At 38.9% G+C, this 15261-nt stretch overlaps 1 protein-coding gene across 1 annotated transcript; it reads left to right on the top strand.

Annotated features, from left to right (window-relative positions):
- The first annotated feature begins 607 nt into the window (after positions 1-607).
- Positions 608-10612, top strand: LOC134800116 (uncharacterized). Its single transcript, XM_063772589.1, has 3 exons — positions 608-798; positions 3229-3470; positions 5547-10612. Exons 1-3 carry the CDS (start codon positions 751-753, stop codon positions 10591-10593), a joined length of 5337 nt encoding a protein of 1778 aa, XP_063628659.1. The 5' UTR covers positions 608-750; the 3' UTR covers positions 10594-10612.
- The last annotated feature ends 4649 nt before the right edge of the window (positions 10613-15261 follow it).

Raw genomic sequence — 15261 nt, 5'->3', positions numbered from 1 at the left:
GAATATTACTATAGCTCATGTATAGCTCCATTTTAAATTGGAATAAGTACATTATTTTTGTAGCAGTAGCCTTAAAAACCCACCTTACACCCCTCTCAATCCTTCTCTCCCCATTCATAACCCATAGCTCCCCGCGAAACCTACTCACCCCGTTTTACGGTAGTCTTTTTCTAATGCTAAAAAACGAACTATAGCGTCCACACGTAAGTACACAATTTCATAGTGGAATCGGCGAGCCAATGCCCCTCAATTTCATTTGTGCGTTCACTTCACCTAAACTGACAATTTAATCAGATTAGGCGAAAAATTGTCACGTCTGGACTGACTATATAGTTACGCCCCTGCCACAGCGCGCGGATTTCCCAATTTTCACGCCGCCCCTGGGGGCCCTGGGGCGGCCTTTCAGAGGCCGAGGCAGAGGCGATTTTCAGAGGGCCTACCACGAACCACGTTCAGGTTTCATTATCCAGGACTAAAAGTCACATGGTTGAAATGCCTCCTATGAGAGTCACAGTGAAAGACGAGCGGCAAGGCACTGGTAACCCAGATAACTAGACACACTAATCTTTGACGAATCAGCAATTTTGTCACGTCCACCCTATCGGTCACACATGCCGTGCCCGGCGCTGCGTATTACTATCGCTATAGGTTATCACTACAGATTACTTGAGATAATTGATCGAATATTATAAGGCAAAGGTGAGATGAAGAAGTTTCATTTTGGAGTCTCCATGTGACCGCGGTGGAAAAATGTGGTGGAGGGCAGTTTTGGTTTTTAGTTTGGCGATAATAGACAATGTGAGTATTATTTTGTTATTCTTTTGGCCAGGGACGATCAATCAATCGTGCTGACATATTAGTGCGAGTGAGATGTATAGAAACTAGAAACTGAATTACAGTGGTTCCCAAAGTTAATTGGGCCGGACCCCAGCCAGACGACAAGAGTTGGGTATATGGCAATTATGTCAAATTCGGGACCCACCTCTTGTCCGTCTTCAATAGGGAGCCATATCGTCTTATATTTCAGGGCCCACTCAAATTTCGCTCGCGACCCACCAATGGGTCGCTCTCGCTACTCATAGTCTGGGAAATACTGCTGACGTAGACGTTAGCGTATATGTTGATACTGTCAGTGACTCGTGGTAGGGGTACTTAGAACCACTTACACCATTTATTAACGCGGGGTTAACCGGTTGAACCTGGAGTTACCATGGTTTACCAATACAATTTGACACTGGGTTAACCCCGAGTTAGTGGGATGGTGCACGTGGCCCAGGGTTAAGACGTTTTTGTTTTTGCAATAAGGTTATTTTGACGGACAGGGTATCTACGGAATCCCACGCTGAGCATGGCTCGACATGCTTTGGGCCGATTTTTTAGCATTTTGCATCGCACTAGCAAGTAGCAACTATAAGTAATTTTAAATACATAAGTATACTTACTAGACATACTCGTATCTACGATTTATTTTGTAAACACAAACATTTTGCTTACGTCTTTTTATTATCGAAGGTATATACTTAGGTGAGTGGCGTTCAAAAGTACATGGACAGATGTCGACCGTAATGCCTTAATATTACGGTTGAAACATCTCCATGCACTTTTGAACGCCAGTGTACATAGATCTACAATTAATACAATTTATTGGCATATTTCTATGTAATTAACACGTAAGTACCTACATATGTACATTGCATATAAATGAGCGATTCAATATGATTTCAACAAATCGTAATTAAAAAGTAGGTATGCAGTTTTTTTAAACCACGTCGGTGAAAAACTTCTGCTAGAGAAATTAAAGTTTTGTGTCATACTTAAGTGTCATTTAACCATTTTTGTTTTATGATTTTTTATGAACATAATGTAAATCATACGATTTTCTTTTAATTATAGACAGAGAACCTTTATTTAATTTTACGAACTTCGCCATGAGTCCATGATACATTGTAGATAGAGATAAAACGTATATCCCATGCAGTACATAAAAAATAAAATCGTTACAGTATCGTATATCGTATACAGTTTTCATTAACTAGAGTCGTGGAATGTATTGGGCCCCATACATTCCACGACTCTTCTCTTTCCGCACAGACTCTACCTGTCGGATTTATTCATAAACTTTTTCCTCTTGTAGTGTCAGGATGCTCGATGGGGGTGTATTGGTAACTGGTAATTAATTAATACCAAATACAGGATCTGTTAACGCGGGGGGGGACAGCGTTTACTAAACGCTGTCCCCCCCGCCCTCTCTCTCTCTCTTGGGGGATCAAATCTTTGTTCTAACTGACAGGCCTATATCGTCCGGCGGCCTGTTAGTCAATGGTCGGCTTAACAGTCCGCCGGACGGTATCGGCCTGTCAGAACATAATTTAGCCAGTTCCGAACAACTGACAGGCCGATACCGTCCGGCGGACTGTTAATCATTGGTCGGCCTCAATCAGTGGGCCCCTTTAGGTTTTTATGTTCTACGAGCCGTGCTCTATAAGAAACAATATCTGGGAGACCGAGCTTTGCTCGGAAAACATATAATTGCGATGATGCGATGAACTCTAATATGCGCGTTTTCCCAGAGATAATAAGTACCTAGCTAGAATGATGTATCGCCCCTGAAAACCCCCATATAGCAAATTTCATCGGAATCGTTGAAGCCGTTTCCGAGATCCCCGAAATAGGTATATATATAAATAAACATAATTGCTCGTATAAAGGTATAGATAGATAGATAACAGGTGACAGGTCTGCCGTGGCTGAGCATTTACTGGAGTCAGGACCAAACCACTGGACCGGAACCAGCTGAGCATAACCCTAAAATCCTTTCCACGGATCGCCATTTCTACAGTAGAAAAGTGCGGGAAGCCATTGAAATCAAAAAAAAACATTACAATTTCAATCGGGACGAGGGTTTTAAGATCTCATCCACATGGAATCCAGTCATTAGTAAATGTAAGCGGAAACGAATATCGACAGTCGATAAATCGAATATCGTTAGTGTTGTGTGTCGACAGAGTAACATCCCTATAATGCGAAAAATGATCAAACGGATAAACAAGACCAATTGCGGGTACGTCGAAGAACTCACGCGGCTAGAAGATGTTAATGTCAATTTAATAACGTATATTAAGGTCCACCGCAGGCCAATGAAAAAAAAATGGGACCGTTGCCCAGCATTGTACAAGCACAAGACAGGCTTCAAAAAGCAATTAATTAACACCAACTTTTCTTCACCAGATATCAGCACAAGATGACAACGCTACTGAAACACAGACTAAGTTGTGTTGCCCGTGTCCTCCCGGCGTCACTGGCGTCCCTATGGACGCCGCGGCGTCTACTCTTGCTCCGGGCGCCGTGGCCGTGGCGCGCGGCGCGGACGGCGTGGATGACTGCCCGTGCCGCACTCGCGACGCCGACTCCGAGGGCGCCGCATCGCTCTTCTTTCCTCACGCGGTCCGTCCTTTTGGGAATGTCGTGAGGTGAGTCACATGATACAAGGGTCTGTGCGGAAAGGGAAGAGTCGTGGAATGTATGGTGTTCTCCCGGCGTCACTGGCGTCTCTATGGACCCCGCGGCGTCTCTTGCTCCGGGAGCCGTGGCCGTGCGCGCGGCGCGGACAGCGTGGATGACTGCCCGTACCGCGCTCGCGACGCCGACTCCGAGGGCGCCGCATCGCTCTTCTTTCCTCACGCGGTCCGTGCTTTTGGGAATGTCATGAGGTGAGTCACGTGATACTAAAGTGTAATTTGATGGAACTTGCTAGAGTCAGACCAAGAAAACTCTGCAGCGGATTTGATAGCCCACGCAGTGCAAGTGTTGTTTTAAACGTCAAACTTCTATGAAATTATGACGTATAAATAACACTTGCACTGCGTGGGCTGTCAAATCCGCTGCAGACTTTTCTTGGTCCGACTCTAACTATGTAAACAAACCGCCATATTGAAATAGGCATGTTGACATGAATCGCGAATATATAACATGTTATGTTTTTACCATAGCAGGGAATATTAGAATGCTGAAAATCATATTTTGCAAGTGTAAATATGCCTAATAAATTAATTATAAATAATCAAAAGTATTTAAAATAATGCCCAGTATCACGTGACTGTAAACGCCAATCGGAGCGCGTGACTTCATGACATGAGAAACACCACAGACAAGTCGTCAAACCTGACCGTAATCCATACGACACCACCAAAGAGTTTGGATGTTCAAAAACTGTATATATTTTTTATTTCGACAATAGACATTTATTACGTACAAATAATATTATTACATGATATAAAGTATATATTTATTTGTTATTAAATAAATAAAATGTTATATAATACGATATTTCACCAAAATCTTTTTAATAATTTGGCTGAATGGAACTATCATTGGCACGTTGGCTGTCGGAAACAAAAGTATATAACTTTTAACTGCGCCCGCTATATTTGCATTCAAAATTTTAGTTGTATCATAATAATTCATCTTAAATTGTAACTGTAAGTGTTTTTGTGTGAAATCAGTTATCGTGATTCATTTTTGAAATGTTTTTATCATCGCTGAACGTAATATGTATATATATAGTGCGCAATTAACAATATCATTCAAGTCAAAATTCGTAACTGCAACGTAAGTATCATGTAACAAATATTTGTTTTATACTCTAGGGTCTTGATTGTTGTCCTTTTACACATAGGCACTGCATAAGACATGTAAAACTTGTTATTCATTATTTTAGCTTATATATTTACGTAATACTTATCTTTTAGAAAGAGAGATAAATTAAATACTACAGCTTTAATCTACGCTAGGATTTATCTGTTTGTGACGTCACGTGACAGCTTGGAGCGTTTAGGCTCCAACTTTAAACACTAAACTAATTAAGCTCTATTTAGTGTTTAAAATTAATGATTAAATTTTTTTTTGTAATAATTACGTGTCTATCTATAAAATGAATACAGTTCTAAAAAATTGTCAACATGCCTATTGTCAAAGAATGATGAATTGACTAGTGACTTTACATAGTTAGCAAGTTCCATTGACTGACACTTTAATAGAGTCTGTGCGGAAAGAGAAGAGTCGTGGAATGTATGGGGCCCAATACACTCCACGACTCTTCTCTTTCCGAACAGACTCTATAAGTATAGCTAGCCAGACATCAAGGTTGCAGCTTAAGTAGCTGCGAAAATGTTTGACCTCGCGCCTCACGTGGTATTTTCTTTTGATGAGGTAAAACATGTTAATTAATCCATTCACAGGTTGCAGCTTAGTTGAGAAAATATCTGATTTTACATCTGTTCGTATCCTTTGGGCTTTGTCATTAATCGTATGACCCCAGTATGGCCCATGATTAATATCACGATGGTTCAATGCATTTCGCTCTGGTAGCTAAGAATATATGCTCGCCAATCTCGCCATGCTTTTATAATTGTGAGTTTTAATTCATGTCATGATCTAGGCATGGGAAGAGGCTTTGTAATTCATAAACTTTAAGGCAGTGATCATGATGCTGACGAATTTTGAAAAAATAGATTTGTCCTAGCGCTTAAACAATCCTTTTTTTCCAGGCCAGACTCTAAAGAGGAATCAAAACCGCTTCTGCATCCGGAAGTCGGTCTCGCCTCATCAGTTCTGGAGACTCTTCGCGAGGCCACCGACGAAGAGTACAGAGACGCCCTCGAAAGAGATGCTGCTAGAGCAGCCGTCGACGTGCCATCACTAGCCGACCTCATCGATGGTGCACCAGAGGAAGCCAGAAACGTCGTCACAGTAATAGTAAGTCCCAGAGATATGGATGACAGTGATGCTATACCCGAAGCATCTCACGTACAAGAAACTAGATGTATACATTCCCTTTTAGGTAACCCTAGGAATTCTCTCAGTCATAGGACTCCAATTAAAGGATTGGAGGACATACTTAATCTACCTTTGCCAAGTGGCATGCTTCACCGACAACGTGACAGTGGTTTAGCTGCGAGTAATGTTCATGAAAGTGTAGTTACAGCAGACGATAATCTAAATACACTTTTGCCTGGGCTTAAGTTAAAAGCAAAACCTAATTTGCTCAGTTTAGACCCTAAAACAATAAATGAGAATATTAACAATATATTAAGTGGTGCGAACTTAGGCATTAAGGCAGGAAGTTTAAATCGTAATAATATGGATAATTCAGATGTCAGGACAGACTGGGTGAATGACCAAATCAGTAGTAAAGTTGTTGGAGAGAATAATGATATACTCACTGAGAATAATTTCAACCGTCAGTCGGATGCTCAAAATGATTTAGATTGCAACACATCTCCTTCCATTAACCGAGAAACGATAGCTGAGAAGAGCGCAAAAAATACAGGTCCGCTACAGTCTCTTTTATTTGGTCGAAATAATGATGTGAAACCTGGGTTATCTTTTCCACTTAAAAATCTGCTTAAACTAAGGGACGTGGAATTAGTTCCTTTGGATGTACTGAACAAGAAACCAAAAACAAAAATTAATATACCTAGCTTAAAATTACATCCATTGCAAAACACAGAAGCAAGAGAACCTGTAAAACTACCAACAAAACCGTCTAAAATCGCAACTGTCTTAGACAAATTAAATAAAGCCAAGACTGCCAATATACAAGTTATACCAAAAAGAAAACCGGTAACTACGGACATTTTAGACGCTGTTCCAAGTCCTTCCGATGATAACTGCGTGAGACTGAAACCAGAAACTGATACTCGTAAGTCAGTAGAAGTAGATATGGAGCAGCTGGAGGATTCACTACTAGATTCTAGTACTGAAACATCTGAAACTGGCAATGAACAGGCAGATGACTTAATAGCTAAGAGTACAGATATTTTACCTAGTAATAGCGCTGAAGATGTACAATTAAAAAGTAGTGAAACCTTTCAAGACGAAGAAGAAGTTGATGATTCAGTAGATTTTCAAATTATAGATGATACACAAACGCCAGAAAACGAGAGTGATATACAAATAATCTCTGAAGAAGATATTAGCGATGTTCCTCCTGGTTCCGTTGACTTAAGCGAAATAAACGAAGCTGAAGATAGAAGTAATTCTGAGCCAGTAACACTTCATCCACTTAAAACACTGGAGGAAATTAGGAGAAGTGTTGTACACAAATTGGAAGCTCTGCAAAAAAGTAACATAAATGCACTTGATAGCATAAAACACAATGTTGAAGAGATATCTCCTCATGGAGACTCTGTGGAAGCACAAAACCAAGATACAGGTTCTGAGGAAAACATCGACCAAATCTCTAACGTACAATCAACATCCTTATCTCCTACGTCTGGTAAATCCATCGAAGAAGAATTACAGGATACGAGTGCATCAGCGGAAGCAGTCAGTTTTCAAGATCTTCAAAATATGTCTGATTCTATTTTAATGGCCAGTGAAAATCATGAACAGAGAGCACAAGGGCAAAACGAAGAATTCCTGGAATCGAAGGAAGGTGACACCGTATCGGAAGAAGTGAATGAAAGTGACATTGATAACATCCTTGGTATGGATGGAAAAGAAACCGAGAACGAACTTAATCAGAATATTGATGAAAGCAATAAAACAGACAAAACATCATGCCCAAGCGATCTACATAAAACATCCATTCAAGTTAAGGTTGAAGATAGTAATTCTATAAATAATATAAATACTGAAAACGACTTAGAAACTTTGGCAAGTGATCCAATAATGGATATACTTCGACCGACTTCGTTAACAAGCGGACCAATTATCAATATACTTCGGCCCAATTCTAAATCCCTAGTAGAACATCTTAACGACTTCGGGACGAAATTGCGTCAAAGTATTGTGCAACCGGCGCCTTTGATAAACGCAAACGACTTCAACATATTTAGTACCCCCAGCTTCAATCTTCCAGATTTGTCTGGTTTAAATACTAATATTCCTACTTTAGATGACATTAGAACACGGGTCTCCGAAATTCTAAATGGCTTGGCTAGAACGGCGAACGACGACGATGGTTCTTCTGAATTAGACTCAGAAGATTTTGCTTCAGACGTTAATTCTGTTCAATCTGCCAGTCCGAGTTCTTCCGATCCTGTTTCTATTTTCTCACCATTGAAGCCATTAGAGGACATCAACTTAGATATCATCCAGTTAAAACCACTTCCATCATTACTTGGATCTAGTCCACGAACACCAGACCTGCCAGGGCTGAATTTGAACAGATATAAAGCTAAACTAGCAGTTCCTAAGTCATTAGATTTGAAACCATTAAATTTAGCTTCAACCTTAGGCAATAATGGTGGACTTGTTGGTACTACACTGACTATAGGGCCACAGATAAAAGAAAAGACGGGGGCACCTAAAGTGAAATCTAACAAAAACGCTCAATTTGTGTCGTCTCGTGGTGCATCAAATAGTAATCCGACCTTAGCTGACATAACTTCAACTATGCAAAATAATGCATTGAATTTATTGAATATTCCCAAAAGACCAACTTTACAATCCAGTAATATAGCAGGGAACTTAGCCGAGAGAATAAAATCTCACGCGGAAGACACTGTAAAAAGTATTCATGAAACACTTAATCCTTCTGCTTTAGCTGAAGTACACAATAATGTATTGAAAAATGCTAACAGTTTGTTAGCTTCCGGCAGAAACAACTTACAAAACACTCTACAGGCTCCTTCACACATCGATTCTGTTGTAGACAACCTTAGATCACAAACGCAAAACACGATCCAACATCTACATAACACATTAAATTCTCCCAGAGTCGTTAGTGATGTTCTAAAAAATACAAATAGTATTTTAAAATCACCGAAGAGTTCCTTGGATGCTGCAGTCGATAATCTTAAAGCTCAATCTGTTAATACTTTAAAGAATATAAAGCAAACATTAGAAACTTCTAGACTGGCTGACCTAAGTGATTCAATCCACAAAGGTACTCAACACATTCTAACGTCTTCTGCTGCTATAACTCCCACAGAAAATTTATTAGGGAACACTATGCAAGCCGTTCCTACTATAGACGAAGTAGCAGGTAATCTTAGATCTCATACTCAAAGTACATTGAGAAACATTCAACAAACTTTGAATACACCGACTCTATCTGATATTAGCACATCTATTCAGAAAAGTGCGCAGAAAGTGTTGGATTCTCCAATAACGAACAGCAGGCCACAAATCCTTAAAAGTACCTTACAGCCAAGTACTTCATTAGATACAGTCGTTGATAATATACGATCTCAAACTCAAAATACTATGAAAAATATTCAAAATTCTTTAAACGCCCCAACTCTCTCGGACATAAGTGCAACAGTACAGAAGCATGCACAAAATTTGTTAAATTTACCAGTAGCTTCTACCGGGCGAGACGCTTTCAAACAAGTATTACAACCCAGCAGCCTAATCAACTTAACACCACATGCAGAACAGGTTGCAAAAGATTTGCAGAAAACATTAAAAGCGACCCTTAAAAATAGTCCCATTAAAGACATACCACCACTTCCCCATCCAAATGACGTAATTCAGTCCTTAACCGATCATCACGCTGATATAAACGACAAGTTATATGCTATACATACGGATTTAAATGATCGGCTCGAATCAATTCACAATGAGATCACAGATCCTGCTAGACTGCGATCAATTTTGTCCCCTCCTGGTAATAGGAATTTTGAATTATTTGCTATACCGTTACCTATGAGTTCTAGGAGCAGTTTCCCGAAGCAAGCAAGACCAATATTACAAGCCAAGCAACCGGTACTTGCTTCACAAAAGAAACAGCCTAAAACAACTTCTACCGTAACAAAGTCTAGAACACAAATCGCAAAGCCAAATTCTATGCGAGACTCAAAAGGCAGAGAAAAAAGCCCCTCTAAATCCTTTAGAATGTCTTCGGCAGCGAGCTCGTCGAACCCAACTCGTATCGAACGCCCGACTCTGTCACTAACCTCTAAGAAGCCAATTAAAAGCTTGCAAGATCTAAAAAAGCCAGTCTTGCCAAAATTAAAACCTCTAACTAAAAATAAAGTTACGATTACTTTCGGTACTACGACGCAACGTCCGAGTCTTATTGGTAGATCCAAATCTCCGACGACTGTAAAACCTAAAGTATCCGGTAATAAACGTTTGAAGCCTAAGCCTCTTGTACGACAACCTACTCCATGGCATGGGAAGGGAGAGGCGAAAACCGCTCCGAAGCGATTAGGCGAACCTTTAACGTCTCCGAGCAAACCCGCTCCGACTCTCCGGACTCCTTCAAAAGCAAAATCAGCAAAACCAATTAGTAAACCAATCAAAACAGGAACGTCGCGTTTGTCCCCTGTATCAAAACTTAAATCCCAGTCTACACCAAAACCAATTATGAAAACAACTCCACGGACACTAGGTCGAGCGAGTGCCAGTAAGCTAGGTCTAAATAAGCCTAAAAGTCCTTTGCTGACAAAATTAACGGATGCATTAAAGAGTAAAGGTAAACCTCTCGGCAAGTTGAGTCAGACTCCACGAGCGAGAACTGAAGAAATGGCACCATCCGCCTCTGACCGTTTTGAAAAGGTTGTAGCTTTGGATGAACCCATGAAAGAAAATGTTTCGTACAAATGTAAGATGATGTGTGTAAAAGTTGATTTAAACGAGGAGTAGTGATGTAAAGAGATACAGAGATTTTTCAACGTATTTTCTAAATGCGCCACGGAGCCAACTGATGTATGTACCATTATTGTAATCACCAAAATTTATCAAAGCTGATAAACGAATTAAATGTTGTACCTATTTACTAACTTTGGTAAAAACTCCTATTTTGTAAGTCTAAAACATCTGTATTAAGAGTGGAAGAGATCGGAAATTTGTTTAAGTAAGATAGGTATGTAAAAAAAGGAACTTAATTTATTAATTCATGTAAGAATGTGACGTGTAAATAGAAATTTAGATTAAGTGGCAATTATTTTTATACGCTATTGTAATAAAATACAAGTAATTTATTATTCAATGTGTATTATTTCCGATACCAGTCAACATGATGATGTTTTTGATCTTCTTTGATGTTCTCGTAGGTAATTTCTTGCTGCTATCTGTTATTTGATATGGACACGGAATAATTATAAACTAAGTAGGTAATAGCTTTATGACCTGCAGACCTTGCAGGCCCCAATTGCTCCGTCATCATATTCCAAAACACTGAATCGACAAAAAATCCATAATACCTCTTTATCGAGCGTTTCTGAATTGCTATCAGAGGGCCTACCACGAACCAAGTTCGACGTGTTGCCTCCCTGTCACACTTACGTACGAGTTTACAAGTGCGACAGAGAGGCAACGCAATGCGAAATTCAAATCAGTAGTCAGTAGCGGTACCATGAGTCACTTACATATACGCCAACGTCTACGTAATTTACTTTCTATAATACATCTCGCTCCCACTTATATAATTTCAGTACGAACGAGATGCATAGAAAGTAAGTTACGTTCACGCTAGCGTTTATGACAGTGCCAAACTGGTGGTAGCCACACCTACCAATCAGATATTCCTGAAAAAGATATCGATGTCGGCTAGTAAAAAGGACGCTATTGTTTTTTTTTATAATGAGATATAGGTACCTACAGTACGGTTACCATCAGTTTGTCACTGACATAAACGCCGTCGAGAACGTAATTTACTTTCTATACATCTCGCTCGCACTCGCATATTAGTGCAAACGGGATGTATAGAAAGTAAATTACGTTCTCGACGGCGTTTATGTCAGTGACAAACTGATGGTAACCGTACAGATCAATCATGTATCGATAACGATAATACTTGCCTGAAAACAAAATGGTCTAATATTTGCCGGTACTGCGATCAGGGGGCCGTTACCGGTATAACTAAAAATCAAAATATCTCATACCTTTACCAATATTTTTTTTAAATTATAGAATAGTATTTAGAGGTGTATTCGGGTAATACTGAATGTCGGATAATTCCGAAATTCAGATGAAAATCACCCTTAATTCCATCATAATAAAAGTCTCAATTCGGAATTATCCGACAGTTTTCGACATTCGGAATTACCCGAGTAAACCTTAAGCGTAATGATTGATCACCTTAGCTAAATTAAGTGCATAAATATACGTAAACAACCGTGACACCGAAATTGAATACCGGTTTATTTGTACAAAAAATATACGGGTATTGGGTCCCTGACTGCGATAGGTTCGCATACTTACCTATTTAATATGTAGTTAAACTTAACTAACTAAAAATACCTAGAGTATTTAACAATTGAACAAGTGCGGCTATTGTTTTCGCAAAATTAAATTCGACGGTCAATGGTTATACAGCTGTTCCAAGTAGATAAGTAATCTGCGCCACGGAACCGGCAGAACGGCGGAACCCAGTTTGTTTCCGGCAGTCGGGCTGGAGAGACGTTAAAATGGTACCCGCTAAGATCACCGTGGCAGTCTTCACACTGATTACTTTGGGAATCGTCGGTACTGGTAAGAACCGTTTATGTTCTATAAAATTGAGTATTTTTAGGGTTCCGTATCAAAAAGGTAGCCTAAGGCCTCATTCGCACGAGCGGTTTTTCAACGCGCGTTAAAAATGCGTTTGAATGACACAAATGGATATATATATATATATATATATATACCTACATGTGTGTGTTTATTCACACGATGGCGGTGATGTTAAACCGTTAAGCGTGCGGACGGATTCAAGCGCTTTTTTAACGCGCGTTGAAAAAGCGCTCGTGCAATGGGGCCTTAGGGTCTCCCCAGATACATCGACGCGCATTCGGCAAAAGCTTTATTGTCTGCGCAATAAGAGCGAAAAAGCCGTCGACGCGTCGGCAGGCGCCGCGCCGGCCGTTGCGAGCAGAGCCGAACGACGACTTTTTCGCTCTTATTGCGCAGACATAAAGCTTTTTCCTATCGGTTATGCCGCGCGTCGATATATCTGGGAAGACCCTTATGGTACAACTCTGTCAGTCCGTCTGTCTGTCACATGGCTGAATATCTCGAGAACTACTTACGTTATCGATTTGATATTTGGAATACCTACCTAGTTAAAATACCTATAGACGCATTGAAAGTATTTTTTGACGCTTCCAAATTGAAGCGTCATTAAGGGGCTACCTGAGGTTTTCATAGATTTTTGACAAGTTTTGAATCGTATCTCCTTTTTTTGCACTAAGAACCGATAACCGTTTGCCTTATAATTATAAGGCAAACGGTTATCGGTTCTTAAATCTTTTATCTCCGTTTTGGTCTACGGATTTTGAAAGTAATGAATACTTACCTACTTATTTTTTTATGAAATTTTTAAACATTGTCTAAAAAAACACTTTTTTCGTATCTAGTCTGCTGTGAAGGATCTTACATTGTACGAAATCTACATATGTATTTTGGTTCGTCTGTGACGTCTCGAAATACATGTTTAGTGTTTTAATTTTAAACTAATTAACACAAAAGTTATGGCCAGAAAACCAGTTTTTTAGCCTAAAATTGTTCAACTTTGATGCCAAATATCTCGAAGGCAATGAACTTTGAAGTAAATATGGGATACTATATTACTTAAAGCCGTTGCTGTTAATACTCGTACATGATAATTGATAAGCTACAAAAAAACATTTGAAAACTATGGGATTCAGATCGAAGGTCATTGGCGTGGGGGAGCCCCTTAAGAAAGCTCATAAACATAGCTATAATGCTCCTTCGTTTTTTTTAGATTTTAATTAGGTAGGTATTTTAAGAGTTAGAAGCTTTTAAAAAATGGTAAGTACCTATGGCATTAGGCGTGAAAAAAGTTCACATGCTATTTAGGTCAACTATGGGCCATTACCTATTGATGATTATATTGTACCTACACCTAGTAAGGTGTAATAGGTGGAATAGGTATTCCATACATTGTAGGTACCTACCTATATAGTGATTCACCGACCACCGACGTGTATTCAATTCACCAGTTGAGTATGGTCGATATTACATTATTTGTTATCTAATGTACATACATGTAGGTACTTTTATTAATTATATTACAATTAATAAATTATATTAATTATCAAAGACAGACGAAAAAAATTACCCGCCGCAGTATGTATAACGTCAAAAATTAAGCTAATTCTACGGTTACTCACGTATTTTAGTCACTTAGTTCGCGCGACATGTTTCGGAGAGCCGCTAATAGGTAGTCTCCATTTTCAAGCACTAACAGTAGCGGTCACGATAATATTACGCGAGTTAAACAGTAAAGTTAGATTAGTGCTAGTATGACTCACGACAGTTTAAATTCGATTAGGTAACATCAAAAATAACATATGTACATTTTTAAATAAATAAAATTATATTATCTAATGGTATAATGAAGTTTAAAAGTTATTTTATTGCAAAATAAAATCTTATCTTATCTAATGGCTAAAAATCTTATCTAATTACCTATCTATTACCTAAGTATATCCTGCACATTTTTAAGGTTCCATAGTCTAAGATCGCCGTGTCCGTTTGTCTGTCCGTCCGCAGCTTTGCTCCGTGATCGTTAGTGCTAGAAAGCTGCCATTTGGCATAATGGATACATAAGATGATTCTCAAAATAGTGGCATCTTAACCTGTCATCGAGTTTTTGAATTGAATGTATCTTTATTTGCTCTTTTTCATATGAAACAAAAATGTAAAACAATGTTTATCGAGGCCAAGTCATTATTTTTATTTGAATTTAGAATAGAATATAATAGAATAGTTTTTTATTCGTAAACACACAGACAACAGACATACATAGAAAAAACATAGTGAAAAATAAAGTGTCACGAAATGGTCCCATCTCAGCATGTTGCTGGCGACTTCCAGCGCTGATCTTCCGATTAGACCATCAAGTGAGAAATAATCACGGAAGGTAACAGACAAAAAAATAAGTAAAGAAACATAAAATAAACCGAAAAATATTTAATACTTATATTTATAAAAAATAAAGAGTAGCCCTTTTCACTGTAACCTGTCTTGTCCAAGTTGTCCAAAAGCATCGCTCTTCCAGTTTTAGTTCTTTAGATTTTATAAGCACCAATTTATGTAAATAAAATATCATGCTATATACATAAACAATACCTTTTAAAATGTACTTTGCACAGGCCTTAAATATGTACATGTATATTTTTTACAACATTATTCACGCACGAAGTTTGTCCAAGGATATTTTCAGTGTTAACCTGTACCAACCTGTACATGCGCGGTATTGCATCTGACTCATACACAGAAAAAAACATTTAGATCATAACTATGGCAAAATATTAGGTAAGTATCAAGCTAACCACCGTAGGGTACCATTATGACCCAAGTGTCGTA

Source organism: Cydia splendana, chromosome 19, assembly GCF_910591565.1.
Source record: "Cydia splendana chromosome 19, ilCydSple1.2, whole genome shotgun sequence".
NCBI classification, from domain to species: domain Eukaryota; kingdom Metazoa; phylum Arthropoda; class Insecta; order Lepidoptera; family Tortricidae; genus Cydia; species Cydia splendana.
This window is presented reverse-complemented; position numbering and strand designations above follow the sequence as displayed.